The 24518-nt window shown below is 39.5% G+C and overlaps 1 protein-coding gene across 1 annotated transcript; it reads left to right on the plus strand.

The window, feature by feature from the left end:
• The first annotated feature begins 3194 nt into the window (after nucleotides 1-3194).
• UFM1 (ubiquitin fold modifier 1) lies at nucleotides 3195-11852 on the plus strand. Its single transcript, XM_071448372.1, has 6 exons — nucleotides 3195-3292; nucleotides 3390-3446; nucleotides 4171-4228; nucleotides 6337-6376; nucleotides 6764-6796; nucleotides 10488-11852. Coding segments are annotated over exons 1-6 (258 nt in total). The 5' UTR covers nucleotides 3195-3290; the 3' UTR covers nucleotides 10556-11852.
• Nucleotides 11853-24518: the final 12666 nt, after the last annotated feature.

Genomic DNA, 24518 nt, shown 5'->3' on the forward strand with positions numbered 1-24518 from the left:
AAGAGAAAAATCATGCACATTCTCCTTCCTCTATTTACTGTAAATTCTCATAAAGGAAAAAAAATCAACCCTGCCAGCTTTTTGAACAGGTTGAGACAGCATAGGGAAATTCTGAATTTGCAGCACTGAAAAGGTCTTCCTTTCATGAAATCACTTGGATGCCTGACTGTACATCAGAAGATCCCGACCCTGTGTGCTGGGTTTGCCCGGCAAGGTTTTGGCAGTGGCAGGGCCTACAGGGATGTCTGTGAGACTCTGTAAAAGCTTCCCCATGTCCGACAGAGCCAATGCCAGATGGCTCCAGGATGAACCTGCTGCTGGCCAATGCTGAGCCCATCAGCAACAGCTCATCAGCATCTCTAGGACAATAGACATAAGAAGGAGAAAAAAAAACCCAAAACCACAGAACAGCAGAGAAAGGGGTGAGAAGATGTGAAAGAAACCACTCTGCATGCACCAGGGTCAGTGGAGGAGTGGGAGGAGGTGCTCCAGGTGTCACAGTGGGTTTGCTGTCAGGACTTCTGATCCCTGGGAAGGACCCATACTGGAGTAATTTGTGAAAGGGACCTTACAGGTGGAAGAGGTAGAGAACTCTGAGGCAAAGTTCAGTCCAGAAGGGGGGGCGGGGGTATTTTTAAGATTTCATTTTACTTCTCATTACCATACTCTAGTTTGATAAATAATTTCCCCAAGTCAAGTCTGTTTTGTCCATGGCAGTAATTGGTGACTGAACTCTCCCTGTCCTTACCTCAACCAATGAGCCTTTCTTCATGTTTTCACTCCCCTGCCCAGCTGAGGAGGGGAGTAACAGAGTAGCTTCCCTGGGCAGCTGGCATCCAGCCAGGGTAAGCCCACCACCCCCTGGCATTACCATGAAACTCCTGATGCCTGCTCAGAATACAGCTCCACAGCATCTCAAGCTGACCTAAGGTGCAGTACAATATCACTGCCAACTAGCTGTGCTTCCTCATGTCCTTCTTTGCTGGTAGTTTCTGAAGACAAACATGTTAAATCACCTAAAAGGAAATTTTTGGGGATTTTGCCAAGTCAGTTTCCTGAACAGATTGTTTACTGGTCACAAGTGTTGGTTCCTTTGCTTGACAGAGGACAAGACCATGTGGCCAGAACACAGGACTAGCCAGGCCTGGATTTAGACTGTTCTCAGCACTATAGCACACATATGCTCAAACTGGATTTAACCAAGTAAATATGGATACTTACACAGTCCAGTTCCAACAACACAAAGATTTGAATCTCTTATTTCCTCAGAGGGGAAGTACTTATAGTTAGAGGCAGAAATTAAGTGCTGAAAAGATCAGTCTTTTATTTCACACCTGCATTCAACACCTTGGAAAACAGGAGACAGCAATGTATTAATGAAAGCTGCAGATAAGAGAGCTACATAAGCCAAAGCCATAACATACGTTAAAAACCAGCAGATTTTGAAAAGGGCAATGATAAATATAGGATGACATTTAGCTAAATGCACTAAATGCAGGGTTAAATACTAAGAGATGACTATTAAAATTAGCTCCAATTTCAGGTGTGATCTCTTAAAAGCAGGGGGATGAAAAAGCCACAAGATCATTAATGGATTACAAGATGTGTACAACTCCCAAATTCAATACAGCTATGAAAAAAGACACAGTAACATAAATGCAGGAGATACTGGGAAATATGAATGCCATTGGACAAGCTGATAGTGACATTCTTGGGTTTTTAATTTTTTTTTTTCAGTTTGGTCCATGTTCATATAAGAACAGCTCAAGAGTGAAAAGCTGGATTTCATATGTGGACAAGAAACCAGTCCTTGGGAAAAAAACTAATGACTAATGTACCACCTGCCTTTTGTACAGCATCTACCTTAATCCTAATGAGACCCCAGTGAAAGTGAACCCAATAAATGCTTTTCCATGACCAGTTTGGCAAGCACTGTGTGACAACAAACACTTCACCTGCAGTGAATGCTGTCCTTCCTGCAGACAGCAGAAACTGGGGAAATCTTACAAAATGTCTTCTATAAGGAAAATACTGACACATCAGAGTTGAAAACTCACTCATCACCTGCACTAGCAGATACATGACTATTAAAGACAAGAACTACTTTGCAGTTCCATGGCACCTAATTAAAGGGAAATTGATTTGTCAAAAGTCACAGACAAACAAAACTGGAACCTGCTGATTTTCTGCCATAAAAGTAACCATCACTATCCAAACAAAACTCACGTTCTAGTTCCCTCATCACAAGAAAGATATGAACAATTTTAAATATTAAGGGGATAGGAATCAGTGTTTGCATCCACTTTTGCCAGCATAATGTTTAACAAGCACCTGCAGACCATTCTGATTTAAGAGCAAAACAGGATCACAAAATTATTAGGGTTGGAAAGGACCTCTGGAGATTATCCACTCCAAAACCCTGGCAAAGCACGGTCCCCTAGAACAGATTGCACAGGAATACGTCCCGGTGGGTTTTGAGTATCTCCAAAATGGGAGACTCCACGGTCTCCCTGGGCAGCCTGTTCCAGAGCTCTGCCACCCTCAATGTAAAGCAGTTGTTCCTCATGTCGGGATGGAACTTCCTGTGTTTCAGCTCCTGGCCATCGCTCCTCACCCCGTCGCTGGGCACCACTGAAAAGTCTGGCACCATTCTCTTGGCATTCATACTTTGGGGTATTCATACGCATTAATGCGATCCTCTCTCAGTCATTTCTCCAGACTGAACAGGCCCAGCTCTTCTCTCTCCCTCTCGTAAGATGCTCCAGACCCCTCACCATCTTGGCGCTCTTGCGCTGGACCCTCTCCAGGGGGAGAGGAGCCTCTTGCACTGAGGAGTCCACAACTGGACACAGCACACCAGACATGGTCTCCGGTTACCAAACTCCCCATTCCTACATACTCCCGGTGTGACCACAGCCCACCAATGCCCCCAACCCAGGCCCTGCTCCCTTCTCGTCCCGACTGCGTCTCCCTACAGCCCCCGTGGAAGCGCCGGGTCCCACTACCGGGGTCCTACCTCGGCCGAGGAACACCCAGCGCGACTGCCTCATTAGAAATCCTCCCTGCCGTTCTCCGCTGCGCCTCACCCACCCTTTAGAGTCTCTCTTTTCCAGCTGCAGTGAGGCACTGAGGAAGAACACGGCCGCTCCCCGCCTCATAGCGGGTCGGCGGGGCATGTTGTCTTCCCTTTGTGATCAGGCGCGCTTCGGGCAGCTCAGGGCCGGGGAAGGCCCCCGTGCGGCGGGCGGCGCTGACGTGTCGGTGGGAGCGGCGGCGGCCCCGGCAGCACCATGTGAGTGAGGGAGGGACGGACGGACCGACAGACAGCCCGGGGGTCCCGCAGCCCCCGCGCTCCCTCACCCAGCCCTCACCCTCTGCTCTCTCCACAGGTCCAAGGTTACCTTTAAAGTGACGCTCACCTCGGACCCCCGGTTGCCTTACAAAGTGTGAGTGCCGGCGCTGCGTGGGGCGGCGGGAAGTGAAAACGGGGCACGTCGCGGGTGGCCTCTAAATGGGCATCCCGGCGGGGCATTCCGCCAGCGGGAACGGTGCTTGTCTCCCTCCCTCCCTCTGTGTGGAGTGGCAGGCGATGTCCGTGGTTAGCCCTGCTCTCGGGGCTCTCCCGCTTTGCCCGACTGCCATGTGTGTCCCAGAGTCATTCAGGTTGGAAAAGACTTCTGAGATCAATGAGTCCAACCTTTGCCCGATCACTGCCTTGTCGGCCAGGCCGTGGCACTGCGGGCCGCCTCCAGGCCTCTCTTGAACAGCTCTAGGGACGGTGACTGCACCCTGGGCAGCCCGTTCCAATGCTTGACAGCCCTTTCAGTGAAAAATTTCTCCTGATGTTCCACCTGAACCATCCCTGCCACAGCTTGAGGCCGAGTTCTCTCCTTCTGGAGGGGACATTGCTATGGAGCTTAATCCCACACCTCCTGAGACTTGCCACGTCTGCTGACACATACAGGTGTTCCTGTTCTCTGCTAAAAAGGCGTCTCTTGAAGCATCTCACACCTGCCAGGGATCTATTCTCCCCCTGAATAGAGCTTGCACAGCTTTGGCAAAAGTATTTCCATTGGTAAAAGTGACATTTCAGTCAGTAGTTTAACAGCAGATAAAGTTGCTTTTTGGTTTGTTTTGACAGCCACGTATTTACTTGTGTTGTGATTTCAGGTTAAGCGTGCCTGAGAGCACACCTTTCACAGCTGTCCTCAAGTTTGCTGCAGAAGAAGTAAGTAGAGAGTGATGATGTTGGGTTTTAACACTTTGCATGTTCTTGTAAGCTAAAGCTTTTTTATAGATAAAAATGCGGTGGTTGATTCAGCTCAAGGAACCGCTGTTGGTCACAGATGATCAACAAGCTTTATTGGTCTCAGTGGGGGCCTGGCAGAGCTTGCAGAATCCTAAACTTAGTGATCCTTGTTCAATTTATGCATCAGCAGATGACACTGAGGTCATTTCTGGTTCTGTAATTAACTATTTTATAGCAGTGATTTAAAAATTTGTGACAGTAAAGAGAATTAAAATTCTATTCAATATGTAATTAAAATGCTATTCAATACTTAATACTGAAATTTCTTATGTGGAATATCAGAAAAGTTCTTCAGAATTATCAGGAAACTCTTTTCATATTCAGTTCTAGTAATCTCTGACTTTGGAAGACACAGAGTTTTTGATTGTGGAAAGTATTGAGATCAGCCATATGGAATAGAATCAAAAAACTGTCTTAAGGGAAGATGTGGATAGTGTGTTCTTTAGTTTCTGTGCTGATCTTTCACATGGAATCCTATATCATTAGGTCTTTAAATTGCCCACATAATGTGTTTAAAGGAATGTATTATGTTGTTTCAGATTAAGCATGGAAAGAGACATTCACTGAATGTAAACAGTGAAGTCGAATGCTCAGAAGCATGATGAGTCCCTTCATCTAACTGGCAGAAAATCAGCTGAGAGTGTTCTTGCAGTTCTCCCTCTGTCTTTTTAGGAAAACTTGGGAAGTTTTGGGTTATTGAAAATTTCGTTTGTTTGAGGATTGCAATTGCAATAAAATAGTTAGGAAGGATAAGAGACTCCAGGTCTTGAGTCTCCTTATGTTGTTACTGTTACACCACGATGTGACAGAAATTATTAGGGAAACACAGCTTGTGGGGGAGGCTGTGGATTGGTTTTGTTGTAAATTTGCTTGGAGAGAACATTATACAGAATATTGCTTGCTGTTAAAGATACTAGATTAGTTAATTGGGGGTTTTTACTATGTTTCCCCAAGTTATTTTTATTCTGTATTAATACAGCTGTGCCAACACAACCCATACACAGAGACCTAGACTGAAAAGTCTAACAAGCAAGTATGAGGTACCAGAAATGAGTGTTGGAGATGTTGAAAGGGAGGTGCCATTTCTGGTGGGGATTGCCATTAAACCTGTTAACTTCACTTACTCATGGAACCTAATGTTAATTAGTGGTAGGGTCAGTCTAGGTACTATATCTGAGTAATGGATATAGAGAGTCATTACTGACTTAAATATTCACATTTGAATGCCATTATTTTAATTGGTGTGAGTATTTTGAGTATCTATGGGAGTTTGACCTCAGGCTGTTCTGGATCAGCACTGAAGATTTTTACATCACTTTGAGACCAGAATGAAGTGCTTTGTTAGCAAAGAGCAAAAAAATATTGTTAATCTCTTCCCCCGGAATGAAGCCCCTTGTGAACTGGCATTGAAAAGAATGACAGATACTTTTGTGTTATATGAATGTTTTTGCATTCCTTGAACTGCATAGCTTAACATTAACTTATGTAGGGGGTTGTGATTCAAGAACCAGTTTCACAGTACCTTAAGTTATACATATATGGAAAAGATCAAAATTTGGGCAAAGTTGTGAGTTCTTCAGGGGAAGTGCATTATCCTCTCTGTGATTGAAACTCTCAGGGCAGAGAAGTGTTTAAGTTCTGGCTATTTGGCCTTAGCCACTTTCTACTGAGACATCTCTCAAAAACTTAAAATTTGCCAACTCATAACCAGACTTGCCCTAGTTAAAAAAAAACTCATTTATAGTGTGTGGTATCTATTGGGTTTTTTCCTTCATATTTTAGAGCTACCTGGTACATGTCTCAGGTGTATGTTTGCACAATAGTTAGAAAAAAAAATCCATTACATTTGTGGAATTACTACTAAAATAGTCATCCATTTCCATTAAAGTTACTTATATCTATAAATCTCAAGGACCTCTTTTCTTATATTTTGTATGTGAACCAGCTAAAATTAAAAATTTAATATTACCCATGTATTTTCTGCTTTAATTATGTCTCTTATGTTGTCCTACTCTTACTTCTTTTAGTTCAAAGTTCCTGCAGCAACAAGTGCCATTATAACAAATGGTAAGAATATAGTTTATATATATTTTTAATAGTTTTTGTATTGAGGTTTCAGTGAAAGTTTATTGATAAAATCAAGACTGTCTCATGTCTCACAAACTCTACTTACTGCAGATTGAATTTAAAAATATTGCAGCATTATTTAAATTTCTTATGCATGGGGTGAAGATACTAAACCACTAATTCGGTTTTGTCCAAATACATAGCTTAAACTCCTCTATGCTGAAGCTTTCTTGTCAGTTCCCATTTTTTGGCTATAGGAAATAGCTGCATGATGACTGATGTAATAGTTGTATCTTGCTGGTATGTTTTTTGAGCTGCAAGTTTAATGTAATAAATTATAATATGTCTGTTTTATCTTCTTTTTTCTCTTTTTTTCCTTCTTCCTAGATGGTATAGGAATAAACCCTGCACAGACAGCAGGTGAGTTACTGTTTATGAATCCCGGTATTTAAAATTTGTTATCTTTCTCTCAGTCGAATGTATAGCATATGAGGTTGTATTGCATTTTAGGTTTTGTCCTCTTAAATGGGAGGAGCATTTCCCAGTAGTTGAAAAGTAGTTATTGTAGTGTGTAAAAGGTTAAATCCAAAAAACAGTGGGTTTTGTGTTCAGTGTTTATTTAGTTCTGTGAAAAAGTGGTGAGCTCCTGATCTTCAGAGCTTTGCATTTAAGGTGCAGTCTAAAAGCAATACAGTTTTACATGCTACTGGAGTAATAAGTAACAGCTATATTTCCCCCTCTGCTCTATCTAATTCAGTAATACTTGCTGTTCTAGCAACACTTCTCATGAGATGTGTTAAAAAAAGTAAGAGTTTTAGAGCAGGAGCTCCAGGGGCTTTGGGGAGTGTGTTTTCAGAAGAGTGGTTTGGAACTAGGTGGTCATAAAGATCTCTTTCAAATCAAACCATTTTTTGATTCTTGCTGATAGTGCTCTTGTTCTCAGCAAGGGGTTCCATGTCAGAAATCCCTGATGCCAGATGTTAAGGCTGGCTATGAGAGAAGAGTTCCTCTCTGTCACAGGAATGTGTAAGGCCCTTTCCCATCACCTCCTGAAATACATGGAAACAGTACAGAGGTTGAATTGTACCAGTAATGGTCTGCTGTCCTAAGGCAGATTGTGTGGACTTGTTCTTGAAAAGCTATACTTTTACACTAATAGGGAAATAATTACAGTACTCTAATCTTAAACCATTAGAGAAGAGAGTGGAACAGAGTATCTTGCTAGAAAGGTATGAACATTTCTTACCTAGTAAGTACTAGTACAAATGGCTGTGCTGCTTATGGAATCCAGTCATCCAGTGAAAACAGAATAATTTTACTTCTACTTGCAAACATGATGAATGGTTGAGGGAGACATGCTGCACTTCTGGTTTTTGCATGAAATCCATGCATCCATCCATCTGTCTCATTTATGCCTTTTGACTGCCAGTCATTACTGAAGGAGGTTGGAGGTTTTTCATTAGACAGGAAAAATAAAACAAAGTATTATCAGCACACTTAGCTGTGTAAACTGGAGAGTATAAGTAAATCCTTGCAGAGCACAGAACAGTATCTGGTGGAGAGAAGAGCAATTGCTTGACATTAGTTTGGGGAATTTTTTGAGTTGTAAAAAAAAAAAAAAAACATTTAAGTGTAGAGACCTGTTTCTGAGGTGTGTGATTGCATCAACAACATTTGAAAATGAGGATCAAATAAGTTTGGCTTTCTGCTCCACCAGAGACTTCTGTCCTGCCTTAGTACACCTGGATTATGATTTCACAGGTGTACTGCCTTAGGCAGACTTCTCAGCTGATGCTGTCCTCATCATGATCCCATGACCAAATGCATTAAAAACAGATGATAAATCTAATAATTTACTTTAGTTACTAGATCATCACCCGCACTTAAAGCCGCATTTTCACATGACCACTGATGAATACTTAGGCAAAATGGTAAAATTGCTTAAGGTGTACTTAGGCTGTTTCTCTTCCTCAGCAGTATGCTTTCATTTTGTATTATGTAACTTAAATTAGTTGTAGCTTAATCCTTTAAAGTAAGTGTATTTAGAACTACGTGACTGCTGAATGAAGGCATCCACACAGTAGTTCATTGTTCTTGCATCTGTGTATATTGAATTACCATCTCCAGTTGATTTGCTTTACCTCTCCTAAGCTCTTATAAATATTGAGAAAATATTCAGTAGTATAAGAAACATCACATGATCAAGAAGCAGGTAAATTGAAAGCATCTAGATGCAAAATGTTGTCATCACTGCCTTATTCTGCAGATGTAAAATTAGGCACATGGATTATGGTTTTTTTAGCATAGGTGTTATGGCAATGCTGTGTGATGTTTCCCTTAACTGGAACAAAATGAACCAGTCCACAATAAAACAAACCTCCAAAATCAACCCAAACAAAACAAGCAGAATACAGCCTATACCAAACATAGTGCTCAGACCAAAATCCCTCCTCAGTTTACAAGTAAACGTCCATAATTTAGGTTTAATCTTCTGTTCAGCCTCACTAATTGGTATCTCAAAATCTACTTTTTTTTCCCTTCTTCTTTCTATTTTTTTTTTTCATATATCAGAGTTCCTACAGATTTTGCTGTTACTCTAGTCTTCAAAAACTTCCAAAATAAGATACATGGGAATAAAATTTTAGTAATCCCTGGGGATTTCAGAGGTTTTGTACTGTTGCACAATTTCCCTTCCTTTCTGAAAAAAAGCACTCAAGTATGACTTTCATTTTCCTTACATGATTTCATGGAGCAGGGGAAATGAAAGCTGAAAGAGCTAGGTTTAGCACTTAATCCCTGTATTGATTTCAATTTTAAATCCTTGATAGTTCAGGGAGTAGTATGCTATAACTTCAATAAAACCAGTGTAATATTAATGATGAAAACAGACCGAGGTGAGGTGAGCTGCTGTCTCCGTGAGGTGCAGCTGAGGCCTGTTTTAAAATGTTCAGAATTTTTTGATGGCCATTACAAAAGGATGTTTCCAATCTAGAATAGTAAGGTTAGTAGGCAGTTCTCTGTTTTGCTGGTGAGGCAGGTTTGCAGTCAGTGGGTTTTATAGATCTCTCAGTACGAGGGCTTGGCAGATCTGTAAGATCAGAATGTCTTCTGATGATATGTTATTTTGAATTGATTTTCTAAGGGTCATTATGTTGAATATATACAATGATTTTGATCCTGATCCACTTGCTGGAGTTCAAAAAAAGGTAGCTTTGTTCTAATACACAGACAATTTAAATGGATGTCAAGTATCTTAATCTTATTTGTGAGAGCACTCTACATCTCTGGAATGGGATGCTCAAGAAAGAAATAGAATTACTCTGTTTTAGAAGTTAATTCAAGGTTGAATAAGGAATCATATATAGTTGATTCTGTGCAGTAGTAGTATGAAGTAAAAATGCAAATATTCCATATATTATTAAGTAAATACATCACTTAGTGATGTGGTTTCATTTTCAAATGTTACATTTAATAAAAAAAAAAGCAATCTGAATATATTTTAAAAAATCACCACATCTAAATATTAGAAACTTCTAATATTTATTATGTCTTCTTGAAAAGACTATGATAATTAAAGCAATACAGGAGTAAATAAGTATTTGAAAGGGATTTTTATCCTTTTCAACTAAATGAGACTAAAATCAGACTAACTTATGATTGGACATTTGGAGAACCTTTCTAAAAGAAAAATACAATTGTGGTTCTGAAGTTAGAAGTCAATAAGTACTGAACTAAGGAGAGAACTAAAAATGAATGCACGTATGAATGACCTCAAGAGAGCAAAATAATTGCGGAAAAGTAAAACTTTGTTTCCTGTTCTTGAATTTATTATGGCTTATAAGTGAAATGAGGCATTTGAATGTGGAACTGCAGAGTTTGAAAGGCTGCACTTCGCAAGGCCTAGTATTTTTATTTAAAATAAAGAGCTCTTTGGAAAAAGAGAGGCAAGGTAAAATTATGTGGAAGCATGAAAACTTATTTATGGCATGTCAGAGGAATTACCATGAAGCTGTTAAACACTGACTTAACACTGTTATCCTTTAAATGTGCTATTGAGGGAACATTGTATTTTCTTGGTTAGTAATACATCCTGTTTTCTTTCTTTGTTTAGGAAATGTGTTTCTAAAGCATGGTTCAGATCTACGGCTCATTCCCAGAGATCGTGTTGGGAGCTCATAACATTTCCTGAAAGCTGGGGAATAGGTGACATTGATATGCAGCAGAGGTCTATTTATTTTGGAACTCCAAAATGCAACTGATGAATTGGACTTTTTTAGAGCAAGCAGAAATGACTTCCCAGGATTTTATCTTTTCTTTGGAAACAGATATAAAGGTTCATTTTCCTCTTAAAATACAATAACTCATGCACTGATTCTTCCCAGACTAGTAGAACAGGCTGATTGCATATTATGTTGCTGTAAGAAAGACAGACTTCTCTACAGGTGTTACTGACACCACAAGAGTAAGCACAGCCACCATCAATACTATAATGATGCTTAAAATACAGGATATTGTTGAGCCTACTTCATGAAAGGGAAAACTGTGTTATGACGTTGCTACAAAGAAATCATTCCTACTGTGTGCTAAAAGTTGGGGTTTTTCCTGTATTTTTTTTTTTCCTAAAGTTATTCCTATATTTAGGGGAGCAGCTTTTACTTGGCTCAACTATTGATCTCAAGTAGAGGGGAAATTTCAGGAGTTTATTACTCAAATAAGCAAACAGCTGCCAAATGTTCCAAAGTAATTCTAAGATTTAATTGCTGCAAGTATTTGAGATAAAGGAGAATACAGGGATTTTTGTGTTTTAAGACTTCATTTTGACATTCTGTGAAGTTAAATTAAACTCAGTTTCAGAGAATTTGTGAGACCTAGTCTCCTCACATGAAGTGCCATCAGCTGGGAAGGATTGAAGTGTAATTTGGGAATGTGTAGACTGGTCAAATATGCCATTCCTTTTTCAGTAAACTAATGCTCGTTCTTTCCAGAAGTCTTGGTTTTGTTGCTGCCTGTTACATAGAAAGCAGGATAGAATTCACTGAAATATTTTTGTTCAGATTAGAAATTGCCATGTGTACACTATCAGTTGTGTATTTTAAGTAGAGAAATTGCTGCTTTTCTTGGACTGGTTGTCTATGCTGTGATTTAATGTATTTGGCAAAATCTTACCATATTGCATTTTTTTCTGTTCTACTGAGTTGAACAGAAAGAGCAATGGGTATTGCAGTGCTTGGTTAAATGAGTATTCTCACAAATACAACTGTCCTGTGCAATCATCATGCTTTAGAAAGATGTTCAGATAATGTGTCAGATAATGCAGAAGTACAGAATGCACTTCTGAGTGGGTGTAAGCTGAGGAAATAAAGAAAAACTCTGCAGAAATAAATATTTGCCTATAAACAGCTTCCAACTTTAGGATTAACTGTAAACTTCTGTATTTTTCTTTACTTTAATAAACAATTAAATGAAAAAGTGCAAACGTTGTTCCTCTCCTATTCTTAGAGTTTGATAATAATTAAAAACTGTTCCCGTTAATTATTCAGCATGCTTTGGGATTAATTTTGAGCCAAAAGATAGTTATTATGCAGAATTCTACAGAACACTGCCCCAAAGGGCAGAGTGCCTTGTTTTTTGTTAGTATAATGCCACAATATAATTAGTATGAGCAAAATTAATTGCTTGTAATTTCTAGCTGCAAATCTCTTGACTGAATGCTTGAGAAAGCACCTCATATTGGAATATAACAAACAGGAATCTTTTTTTTTTTCCTGTCTAAAGGTGCAGTGTTTTTGAAAGGGAATCATGGTTAACTGCATTTTGAAACTAGGATGCTCTGATGTTTACATAATTGAGGGTTATGTAAAAATTATTTCATGTGATGGCTAACATTTCTCACACTGTTACTTGGGTTATAACAGAGCATGAAGTGTTTGACATACTGCATTGCAGGTAGTTTATGTAACATGCTAAGAATTTCTTCATTTGGAAAAATAACTGGTATTTTTAGTACTCTGTTCATTACACCTTTGTCTCAATATGGCCTCTAAAATCTGACCGTGGCTTTTCTGTTTGGTAGAGACTATTTCAGTGCTAAAACATATTTACCAGTCTTAGCAAGTTGATTTGACCTTTGCAAGTTCATTTTGTTAAGTCATGTTTGACATGGTTGTATAGGAAACTTTAGGTTTCTAGGGCTTGGGAGTTGTTAGAAGATTGTAGAAATGCTGTGCTCCCAGATTTGTACTGGGCTGTCTGTCCATACTTTACTGTGGACTTTGAAAATCAACTCTACCTGGCAGTTGTGTTGTTTTCAGTTCTGATTATAACCTGAATAGGATTAAAGAAAAGATTTTTTTTTTTTGGTCTTTATGATTCACTTTGTTGCACCTTCGCTAAAGTTAATTTGAAGAGCCCTTCTTCTGCATTCTACATTTATAAAAGGATGGCTGATTTATGTTACAAAGATAGTCTGTGAGAAAGAATTTGGCAGAAGCATAAATTGTGAAAGGTCCCGCCAAAACTTTCAAGTAACTCTAACTGTTCTTTTGGTTTATATGAGTTCATAGAAGTTTTATTTTGATAAAATTTGAAGATATCATGGACATTTTTCAGGGAAAGCACAGTGATCTGATGAAATACAGTAGAACAGGAGAAGTTAGAAAATGGTCCTGATAATAAGTTCTGTCAGAAGTATGGTTTTTTTCCTGTGTTCTTGTCACAAAATCCAGCTTTATTATGTGTTTGAGATGAAATGGCCATTTTCCTTTCTTGCTGTTACTATGTGAGAATCAAAAATAGTTGACAACAGCTCTCAAAAGTTGAGAATCCTCATTCTTTGTGTTTAGCTTGATCACAAAAGCCCAGCTCCCACTGCTGCTCCAGTGATACGAAGAGCAGTTGGAGTGAGAGAAGGAGCTGTGCCAGCACAGCTGCACAGGGAGTGGATTCTGAAGGTGCTGGGGCACAGCAGTCCTTTGTAGGGCAGCCTCCAACCAAAGGTGGCCTTCAAACAGAGCACTTCAATGGGGCGCTTGGAAAAATTCAGTCCTGCAGTCATCCTAGCAGTGCTATGGATCCTGTTCCAGCAATTCCAGCAGGAGTGCTAAGCTCCAGCTGGGTGAACTTCAGTCCATGTCCAATGCACAGTGTTCAGGGTTCAATACAGTATACCCAACAGTGCGTCTCTGTAGTGAATTTCAGCTGCTGGTGGAAGGTAAATAAATACGGGGGAGCGTTCACAAAAGCAAGTGTGATCTTTTTGAGGCTAATCTCTGCAGGCTGCTTCTGAAGTTAACAAGTTGAAGTCCTCCAGAGAGATTCAGTGTAGCGAAACAAATCTTTAGCTCTGAATGACTCTCTGAGAAGCCTTTATCTCTTCACTGGCTAGAGAAAGCAATTGAGGCATTAACCTGCAGGGGCTAATGTTAACACTTCTGAATGCCTTCCCCAATTGATACTTTTCCCCTCCCTTCAATAATATATGTTATATAGCAGTCTTGTTTGATCTTGATTAACACATGGTGCAAAGTTCCCAGGGACTTGTTCAAAATCACAAGAACCTTTTTGCATGAAATCAAACTACTTTCTAATGTAATATAATTGCTTAAATATAACCTTTTTTTCCTTTTACAGCAGGTTCAGAACCCTTGGTGGTAGTGTGAGGAAGGCTTGTCATTTTTCATAGAAAGTTTTGCCAAGTTAAAATTAGTTCTGTTTAGAAATAAGAAAATGTGTGTACTGAAGAAGAAAACAGAAGATTCTATTACTGCATCTTTTCAGAGTATGGATTTGGTCTCCTTTATCTCTCTGAAGTGGTTAAATGTTCCTGGCAAGCAGATTTTGAAGGGTTTTGAATGTATACAAATAGCCACTAATAAAAGGACCAGATGCAGGTGCTCCTGTTTACTGCTATGAAGACAATCCTGAGGCTGTGAGTGGGAACTGTCAGTGTCTCTCACTGCTGAGAAATACCAGATGTGGTAACAGCTATAACACCCCTAGAGGCTTTTGATCATTGTAATGGAGAGAATTGCTCTTTGATTTTGGACAATAGATAAATTTGTTTACAGACCTTGAAAGTAGTCTTAATCTGGTGAGAGTGAGATCACTGTCCACAATCCCTTTCCCTGCTCGTGATATTTGACAGAAAGTAAGTCTGGGACAATCTGGCCATTAAATAACTGGACTTGTTCCTGTGGAATTCTCTCTCAAAGGTAAAGTGTGAACTGAGAAGTGCAGCATCTATATCTTCAGAAGACTCGGCTGTAATAAAAATCCATTGCTGTCTGATGAAAAGTTTAAAATTAATTGGGGGGGGCGTGGGGAATATTCTTTGTCTTACCTATTGAATCATGAGGTCATTTTGCAGCTCAAGGATCACACTGTGTGACTTCTCATAGGAGAAGTGACCAGGTTTTAGTAAATGTTTGCTATTAAACATCTTAGAAATTTGACTCAAGAACTGAGGGCTATTTGTAAGACAGTAAACATGAAACAAATAGAAGCATATCCACATCTAGGGCGCCCTTGCTATGGATGATCAGAAATAGCAATTGGTTTTAATTGGTTTTAATAATGATGCATGCTTTTAATGCTCTAAAAGCATCAGGCATTATTTTGAGCTGCTTTTCAGGTCTGGTTTTTGTGAAGCAGTTTGTAATACTTTTGATTGCTTGCTAGTCTTGCCAAAGTGCTGTTAGTTTTTACTATGGGCCATGATTTTTGTAGAGTTTAGAGACAGAAATGCTGCTTATGCCTCAAGCTGGGTTTATGCAGACCTTGAATATATCTCCATGTGAAAGTGACTGACATAAGCAGCACTCACAACTCCCCTGAGGAGGGGACCTTAAAGATCATCTAGCTTCAATCCCTCTGCCATGGGCAGGGATGCTTTCCATTAGGCCAGGCTGCTCTCAGCCATTCTGTAAATTAAATTTTTTATGTGTAAATTGAAAACAAAAGGGCAATGCTGGATGTAGCTAATCGGCTGATGTTTATTGCAGTAGCTTTTTAAACCGTGGGAGGGGGAAGGAGTCAGTAACATTGCTGTAATAAAGTGCTGTCAGACCATTCATGTTGCTTGAAAAATTAACATCTTTAAATTCATTTTTGCATTGACATTTCCAGTTAGTAGAGACCCATTAATTTGTGACAGGGTTCTGTTCTATTACTATAGGCTCTTGAATAGTATACAAATAATAGTGGCTAACAATAAGAGCAGGCAGGCATCCTTACCAGCAGCACGAAGGGTGAAGGTTTGTACACGCACTCAATGTCAGTAAAGCACCACCCATGCAGAGCTGCTTATTAGTACATGAGCAAGAGCACAGTACATCTTGCCAGCTGTTCTGTAGCTGACACGATCCATTATTGGTGACAGTGATAATCAAATGGTCTTATTATTTATGTCAGTTCATTTAATTCCCACTTCTTGGCTAAATGCTGTTCTAGATTAATATGTGTGTGTAGCACAGAGTGTCCACAGTGACCTCAGGTACTCATCATTCTTATTTCATGATTCTGTTTTGAACAGCTCCAACTCTGTCCAAGAGAGTCTGTTCCACAGTGTGATTGCAGGACACTCAGTTCTATGGGGCCTCACATCTCAGAATCTTGTTTAAAACCTGAAGTTTATGCCTTTCATTTTTATTTCTAATCCTGTGGCCATGAAAATTTAAGGTGGAGAGCTTCCACTGATTTTCAGCCCTTATGGTCAGGGATTGCTGAAGTTTAAAGTGCCATATCTAAATATCTATAAATAACAGGAAAGCAGTTTTAGCCATGTGATTTTGTAAATTAGGCTTAAATGTCTTCTGCCCTACTGAGATGCCAGAGGAATTTAAAAATGTCAGAAAAATTTGTAGCCATGAAAAATATTAAGGGAAAGTTAAAAAAATAAAGAGGATCTAAAAATAAGAGCATATGGGTTTTACAGGGCCTGATGAAACCTGACATCCCATTTCAGTTTTGCAGTTCTCAAAATTTTTGTTGTTGACCACTGCCCTGTCATCATTCCATTAACCTGATTCCAGACACTTCCAGTGATGAACTGAAGAGGTGATTTGTCTCTAAATGTCTCTAAAGAAACATCCTGCTTTCAATTCTGATCATTCAGGGCTGTCATCTCTCTGATATCAATTATACTTCACTCGCAGACATCATGTCTTTTGTCATTGCAGTAGTGTAGAGTAATTTATCTCTAAATGATTCAAGTAATGAAGTTTACACTGGGAAAGTGCTTGCATCTAAGGAAGCATAACAAATATATAAATTGTCCTATATTTTAAGTTAAAGTTATCAGGTATTTTTAGTCCTCTAAAATGAAATTGAAAGAAAACCTGTAACTTTACCACATCATCCTGAAAGTGGCAGCTATCAAAGTTATAGTATGCATTCTTCTTCATATTATGCCTTGACTGCAAATTTTACTTTTAGTTTGAACAGTAAGATCACCTGGAAAATGAAGCCTATTAAATTACTGCTGTGATATGCCTGCATTGATTGATGACCTCAAATTAGAATGGCAGGGAAAGGCTGTAACAGCCTCTTATGTTCATCACAAAATTAGGATAGATATTTATAAAGGTGTTTTAACTCAGGGTTTGGCTGGTTAGGCAAAATTATTTTAATAAAATCCTGCACAGGTTTTTTCTGAACATTTGACAGTTGATGGTGCTTAATGCAAAACAAATTCCTGCTTATTAGTGCTCAAATATTAGTTTTAGTAATGCTTCTCTGATATGAGTGAGGCATGTCACTGCACCCCAAATCTTGTGCACTGTACTGCAGTTCATGTTCCAGTGTAAAAGCTAAAGGAAGACAAATAATTATTTCCATTATTTAGTGATGGTGGACAGGAACATCAGTTCTGTTCAAAAAAGAAAAAGAATGAATACTGAACTGTGAGGTAGCAGATAAACAGTTATGATATCAATAAAATGCATGATCATCTACTTGAGCTCATGCAAAATTTTTAGTATTAAAAAATGTAATAGCCTTATGGGTGGGGAAGATCTGCAACCAAAATGCACTGATGGTGCTCCATTCCAGAGAATTCTCAGCACCATTCCATTTGATTTAATGCAGAAGACAATTTCTTTAATTCTTCAACTATTTTTGTTGTTGAATTGTGTGAATTATTTACTTTCTACATATGTAGAATTTCCACAGGGATCTAAAACTGTTCTGGAAATTTGTTAGGGGTCCAAAGTTGAAAAAGGCTGAATAAATGTGATCTGGCATTACTAATGGTCTTGCAGTATTTAAAGAATAAGGCAAGAATAAGTCTAACTGTACTACAAAGTGTTTCTGCAAGCATGGTTCTCTAAAATGTACTGCCAGGCTCTGGAAATTTTCTGGACCAGGGTTCTACACTTATATTTAGAAAGTTTTAAACAAGCTCCATTTTAATTTGTGAAAATTAAGCCTGCTTCTTCTTCCTCCTTTCCCAGCATATATCTGGGACAGCCAATGGGACCAATGCTTGCAGGTGCCTATTTCTGCAGACCACAGGAGAAGCCTGGTCAGTAAGTTCATGCTAAGTGACCTGCTAGCTCAGGTAAGATGGATTCCAGTCAGGGAGGCTTTTACAGAAAACAAGCATGAACCAGCACAGATGGGGAAGATGATGCTTCCTGTTCCCTGCAGATCATTGGTTTTATGAGTTTCTTTAGCTAACCACAGTACTGCTGGTCATAAACATAGGCAGCTTAAGAATCTGTTTGAAACCAAGCTAAAAAAATCTCTGTAGGTTAGTCTTTAATTAAATTCCTGTCAGAGGTATTCAGGCAATAAATGAATTTAAGATCTTATAAATAACTCTGTCAATTCAATTAATTTCTTGTGTCATACTTTTAAAGATGTTAATTTTTCTTCTCCAAGGTAATTTTTTCACTTGGGTTATGCTGCCATTTTCACACTTTATCACAGGATATGCTGAATTGGTAGGGATCCACCAGGATCATCAAGTCCAATTCTCAGCCCTGCACAGGGCAGCCCCAAGAATCACACCATGTGCCTGAAATCATTGTCCAAACACTTCTTGAACTCTGTCAGGCTTGGTGCTATGAGCAGTTCCTGTTTTAATCCAATTCAGATTGTCTGACATTACCTTGTTCCATCACAGCTCTTTGAATTCGATTTTTCCCCTCTTTTCCTGAGACCTTTCCACAGTCCTGATTTCTGTTAATTAATGTGAGGAAATTAAAGAAGTCTGTTTGGCTAGCTTATTATGGATTACTGAACAACCCTCCTGGCTGTTTTGCTTTCTTAATCTCCAGTCTAGCTGATAACCTGACTATGTTTTTGCTCTTCCTGGCCCCAGGGCTAATTTGGTGTGTGAGGATGTGCTAGAATATTAATATAGGTAGCTGAAAAAGTCTCCTCTACACCAAATATAGTTTCACCAATAACAAAAAAAACCCAAAAAACCCCAAAAAAAACAACCAAAAAACAAACAAACAAACAAACAAAAAAATCTGGCATGCTGAACACAGGCTCCAGTATTATGGAAACATATTATATCAGTCTGGACACCTCATGTATGAGCTTAGTTTTGTCTTCATATTCTCCACATTGCTTCAGTAGAACTAAGTCTGTGTTACTCAAAAGATTGGAAACTGGAAGGCTGTTGTGTGAGCTAGGAAACCTAATGCTGTTGTGCCTCATTTTCCTCTTTAGCTTTCTCCTTTTTTTTATCTTTTTAGTCTGTTTATTTTCACTTTTTCCTTTTTTTAACATTTTTTTTTCTTCTGGAATAATTCTTAAAGCATACTTTAATCCCATTATCCTACAAATCCACCATACATTATTTCCTTGCTAACTACAGCAGCTGATAGTGAGTACAGCCAGCTCATGCAGAGCAGTGAGAAAGACAATAAACAGAGCATAAGAAACTGTTTCAGCATTTTAAAATAATCCTAACTGCAGCAAGAGACTGTAAAAATTGTGGTTTACTCAATTAAGGATTTTTGTGTTAATGGAGGCATGAAAAAACCTTTCTCAAGCAGTGAGGGGCTTCTCTTGGGCAGATGCACAGAACTGTCCTGTTGTGAGGATGGAGGGAACCTCTCATGAACGTTTCTGATTGTAAGTGGGAGATGTGCTGGGTGAAATGAACTGATCTAGGAAAAGAAAAGGAGGTGAAGTTGCAGTAAGGGCCTCAGCATCCAAGAGTCTGCATATCTTGAAATAGGATATCTCTAAACATGTGTGTGAGTTCCTGACTTATTGGTGCTGTGCCCCCACCCCCAGGCACTGCCTTTTCTCCTGCTAAATATCATCTCCATCTACTCATTGCTGAGCAAAGGTCAGCTTATCTTGAATAAGGGGAGCAGAATCTGACAGATTGGCACCTTCCCACCCCAAACTCAGTGCAAATCTGCCTTCCCTTCAGAAATGTGGGATCTAATGTAGGGTTTGTGTTGTTGGAGGGTACAGCTCATGCATTTCATCCAGTGTGTGCCTTGCAGGAGTGCACAAATTGGTGGATTCTTTTTGTGTTTGATCTTGGAACTTTGCAGCACACTTATGCTATTGTTAAAGAAAACACTTTTCAAAGCTATGTGGTTTGCTGAATAGCAGCCTTCCTGTTATCAGTGGATTGTGGAAAGCAACCTGTGTTAACTTTCAGCTTTGTGGCTTACTAGCTCAAACTGTGGGTGAATGATTTGTTGCAGAAAACTCTATAGCAATTCAGCTGTCTGCCACTAAGAAATGCTAACTTAACATTTTAATCCAATTTACAGGGAAGAGAATTGATACACAAGCCTTCTCTTTAGTTATGGCTGTTTTCCATCTGCTGCACTTGGAATACCTGCCCTTGTCTCGTGCATAAACCAATATGGATGTGGAGAGAAGGAAGGCATTAGACCTGGTCCTATTCCAGCTCTGTTCCTTTCATTTCTAGTATTCCCACAGTAGGTCCCTTCTGCCTATCACAGAGGAAGGACTGTAAACTGCAAAACTTCCTCCCCACCCCTAAGAGAACATGTGTTTCCCCAGAAAAGAGGGTAAATGTAGCATAAGGGCTCCCTGACACCAGAGGTATGATAACCCTGGAAGAGCTTTGCTTTTCTTTCCTGACCTGTTTCCTTCAAGGGCTCTACTGAGACAGACACTCTACAAGACAGACACTCTTGTTCTAGCAATGAAAGCTAGATTATCTTGGAAAAATGTTTATTGCCTGTAGTGGAAGGCGCAGAAAGTTTTGTCTCAGGAGATACAGTTCCAAGCAAGTAGGTAATAACATCAAGCAGGAGAGCCAGCAATGCTGGGACCATCAATGTAGGTTATATACAGGTGAGAAACCAAGCAGAACTCTGTGTGTATCAATCCAATATAAATTGCTTTTCTGGTGCAGGATGTACACCAGTCAACAAGACAACAGGAATTTTCAGTTTCTAATTCCTCTGTGAGCACTTCCTGTTGGCTCATACATTTTTAGGGTAAGATTTGAGACCAGTCTTCGTTTTGATCACTGGGCTTTTTTAGTCAGGAAAAACACAAAATTGATGGAATGGGAAAACTTTTTTCTTAAAATCTCAGGGGTGTGTGAGAGGGGATAAAATCACCCCAGAGAATGAAAAGCCTCAAGTGACAAAAAGTGATATGGCTGCACTCCTGTGTGTATGGAAGGCACAAAGTCATTGCAAGATGAAAAGTAGTTGAGTAAGAACTTATTTTATTCCTCTGAAAATATTAGGATTTATTTATATGGATCTATGACTCCAGAAGGGGATGAAAGTGCATTTGTTATGTTCTTAAGAGAAAGCAAGGCAAAAGAATTTAATTAATCAAACTTTATTGCTTTATTAAGGCTGCTTTCTGAGTTCAGTTTTTTGTGTAGCAGAGGGCAGGTGAGAGTTTAAATGAATGCCTCATGATGTAGCTTTCTGGGAAGGAAAATACCTTAAATGGCTAGAAACTCAGTACACATCTGCTTCTTCTCTTAAAAACATAAATTATACATTTTGACACAATGTAAAATAATACTTCTAAGCAAGACTGCCATAGCAAGAAGACAAAAAGTGTCTATTTAAGGACGAGGTAAAACTTTCTGATACAGTATTATTATGTAGACCTGCCTGGGAAAATTGATTTCTATCTAAAAATCCAGAATAAATTCCTGTTTACAAAACTTAATACCTGAAGTTGTTAAAAGTGCAGAGTTTGGTACAGACTCTTGATAGCAGCAACATTAAACATAGAATTTTCTTAAAACTGTGGGGAGGGAATTCTGACTGCACCCCTGGCAACAAGGTGGCATCATTGTTTGACCAAGGCCTCATCTTGTGTGTCTGCTTTGTGAGATTTAGGGGAATGTGAAACACACCCTTTTTGACTAAAATATATATTATTATTTTTTAAAATATTGAAAACTCAGGGGCACTAAGTAGACTAATGAAAAAGGAAACAGGCTTTGTTTACTGTCTTGCTCATCTGCTGTACCTAGTGAAGCAGGTTTTTCTATACAGACAGCTCAATGGTGCTCTGTATTGGAGACTACTCTGCTCCATCCCTCTGGCCTCAGGGAAGCTTTTTACCTCTTTAGGCATCTTCCTCTTCCTCACTGCAGTTTCCCAGCTCTTGCTTCTCCCACCCTGGAGCAGCTCCATCGACCCAAGCATTCGGTCTCCTGGGAAGGTGCAAGCTTCCCATCCTAGGTTACAGTTTTCCAGGCAGTGTTTAAAGGAACAAAATATTCATCTGGAAAGACACACTGTGAAGAAATCATCAACTATGCCACTGGAAGAAGTGACAACAAGGTACCTTTGTAGTTTAGAACCAGATCATGTATGGAAAATTTAAAGATGGCTGTCTGTGAAAGTGGGCATGCTGATGCTGGAGGTCTCTGTCCACTGCAGTTCAGAATGTGGCAGCAAGAAGGGAAGCTGATTCTTTCCCACATTTCCTGAATAGGTGCTCAAACCAACACAATTGTTGAAGATGTAGAAGGTACCTACCTGTACTCAGACCTGACCCTTATATTCAGTTTCAGTGAATGTTTGGCTTATTAATTACGTGTTTTCCTGTAACTGGGCCAGAGTGAGTATGTTTCTGTCTGAATTCCCATTCATTTTAAAGATGACTCAATGATCTGAATCCCTTGCACATGCAGTAAATGAAATAGACATATGTGAGAGAGATGATTTCTATATTCAAAACTATCTCCTGCAGGCAGAAATGGGTTACATAAGCAGTCCTAGTTCTGGCATTCCCTACTTTGACTTTGCTACGTTAATCTCAACTATATATGTACTTATATATATATTTTGACTAACTTCCTGTGGATGAAATGCAGCTTCAATCTTCCAGACAAAATATTTCTTTGAAAACAAACTCATGGAGATGAAATCGTAAAACCTTCTTCCAGTCCTTAAAATTTCATAAGTTTGGTTGAGGCTCAGTTTTTGCCAGCACAGTTTTATCTATCCTGTGTTTCTGTGCAGTCTGATGCACATCTGCTCTTGTCCATCCTTAAAGGAGTTGTTCTGTTCCTGTGACATGCATGGAAGGATGTACCTTGTCTGTTCTTGGGGAGCTGGTCTTTCTGGACTGTTGTTTTCAAGTCCAGTTCCTGCCCAATAAACTTTTATGCTTTACTCAGACAACCAATCCCTTCACAAAATGGAATTTCATTTCTGATTTAAGGTTGCATGTATCATACAGTTTATTGGGTCCTGAGGCTCTGCCAGCCCTGACCAGCCCCTGTCAGGCCCTGGGCCATCAGTCCCTGCACTGTGATGCTGCAGCAGGGCTGCTCTCCAGCTCCCCACAGCCTTGCCCAGCCATGGCCATCACTGCTCTCTAACAAAACCTGCACAGGATTGACTCTGCTCCACAGACTGACCCTTCTGTAAAATATTATTGATTAAAAATTCATACTTTAGTTAGTTTACACTGCTACAGATTTATATTGACTTGACATAATTCTTACGTCTGGCTGCAGATTTTTAATTTAACTTATTAACAGTAAGGGATTTAAATTAACACACCTTTCTAACTTCTACTATAGCACTACAGTGGTTCCAAATGCTACACTGTGTTTATTTCTTTTTAAATATTAGTTTAACTAATTTCATTACAGATTTTCAGTGTATGCAGAAAGTTCCACAATTAATTATGAATCCACATTCAAGTAAATTTTTTATGCTGGGCCTAGTTTTTTTAATTAGTGTTTAAATCATTTACAAATCTTTATTTCAATACGATCAGCATTGGACATGTGTTCTTTTTAGCAATTTTTAGTTTTTCAGTGTCTCTAATTTTTTTTAAATATGTCCAAAAGAGTAAGGAGGGTGAGGAGCAAAAGAAAAGTTCCATTTAATTTTAGGGTCTGTTAAGTCCTGGTAACATTCCACAAGGCTGTGACTGGCTTGTAGATAAGGAAAGACCAGTGGATATTGTCTAACTTGATTTCAGCAAGGCTTTCTATATTGTTGTGAGACCCTAATAGAGGAAGGAGCTGGTGATGTATGGGCTGGATGAGCCCATGGGTTGAAAACCAGCTGAATGGCCAGGTCCAGGGGGTGGAGACCAGTGATTCTTGCTGTGCCCCAGGGATCAGTACTGGGCCCAGTCCTGCTTACCACCTTCATTAATGATCTCTATGACAGGATAAGCCTCAGCTGTGTTGCAGACAGCACAAAATTGGGAGGAGTGGCTGATACACCAGAGGGTTGTGCTGCCATCCAGAAAGTGCTCGGCAGGCAGGAGACATGGGTTGATAGGATCCTCATGAAATTCAGCAATGAGAAGTGCAAAGGTTTTTTGCAAAGAAAAAGTACAGAGAGTTTCACCCACACTCCAGAACAGCAGCAGACCTGTCCCAAACCAGCTACTCTACTTTACACGTGGCTGACACAAGGGCTGTAATGTCCAGAACACAGAGCTCATTCTGCACAACACTACGTATTTCCTGTAGTGACCTAAGTGTATTATTAGGAGGAAAATCATTCTCATGTTTTGGTTTTTCTATTCTTCATGTTACAGCCCAGAACAAGGAAATCATTATAGTTTTTGCTTGTGTAGGAGTCACACAAGTGGGAGCAGAGCCTCCTGCTTTCTGCAGTCTCTTATGATGCACTGCTTCTAAGATGGAGGATGCATCTTCAGCATCATAGTTAGATATGATTCATCACACAAT

This window comes from Agelaius tricolor, unplaced genomic scaffold (genome assembly GCF_023055355.1).
Source record: "Agelaius tricolor isolate 1412-34295 unplaced genomic scaffold, bAgeTri1.0.p SCAF_26, whole genome shotgun sequence".
Lineage (NCBI taxonomy): Eukaryota > Metazoa > Chordata > Aves > Passeriformes > Icteridae > Agelaius > Agelaius tricolor.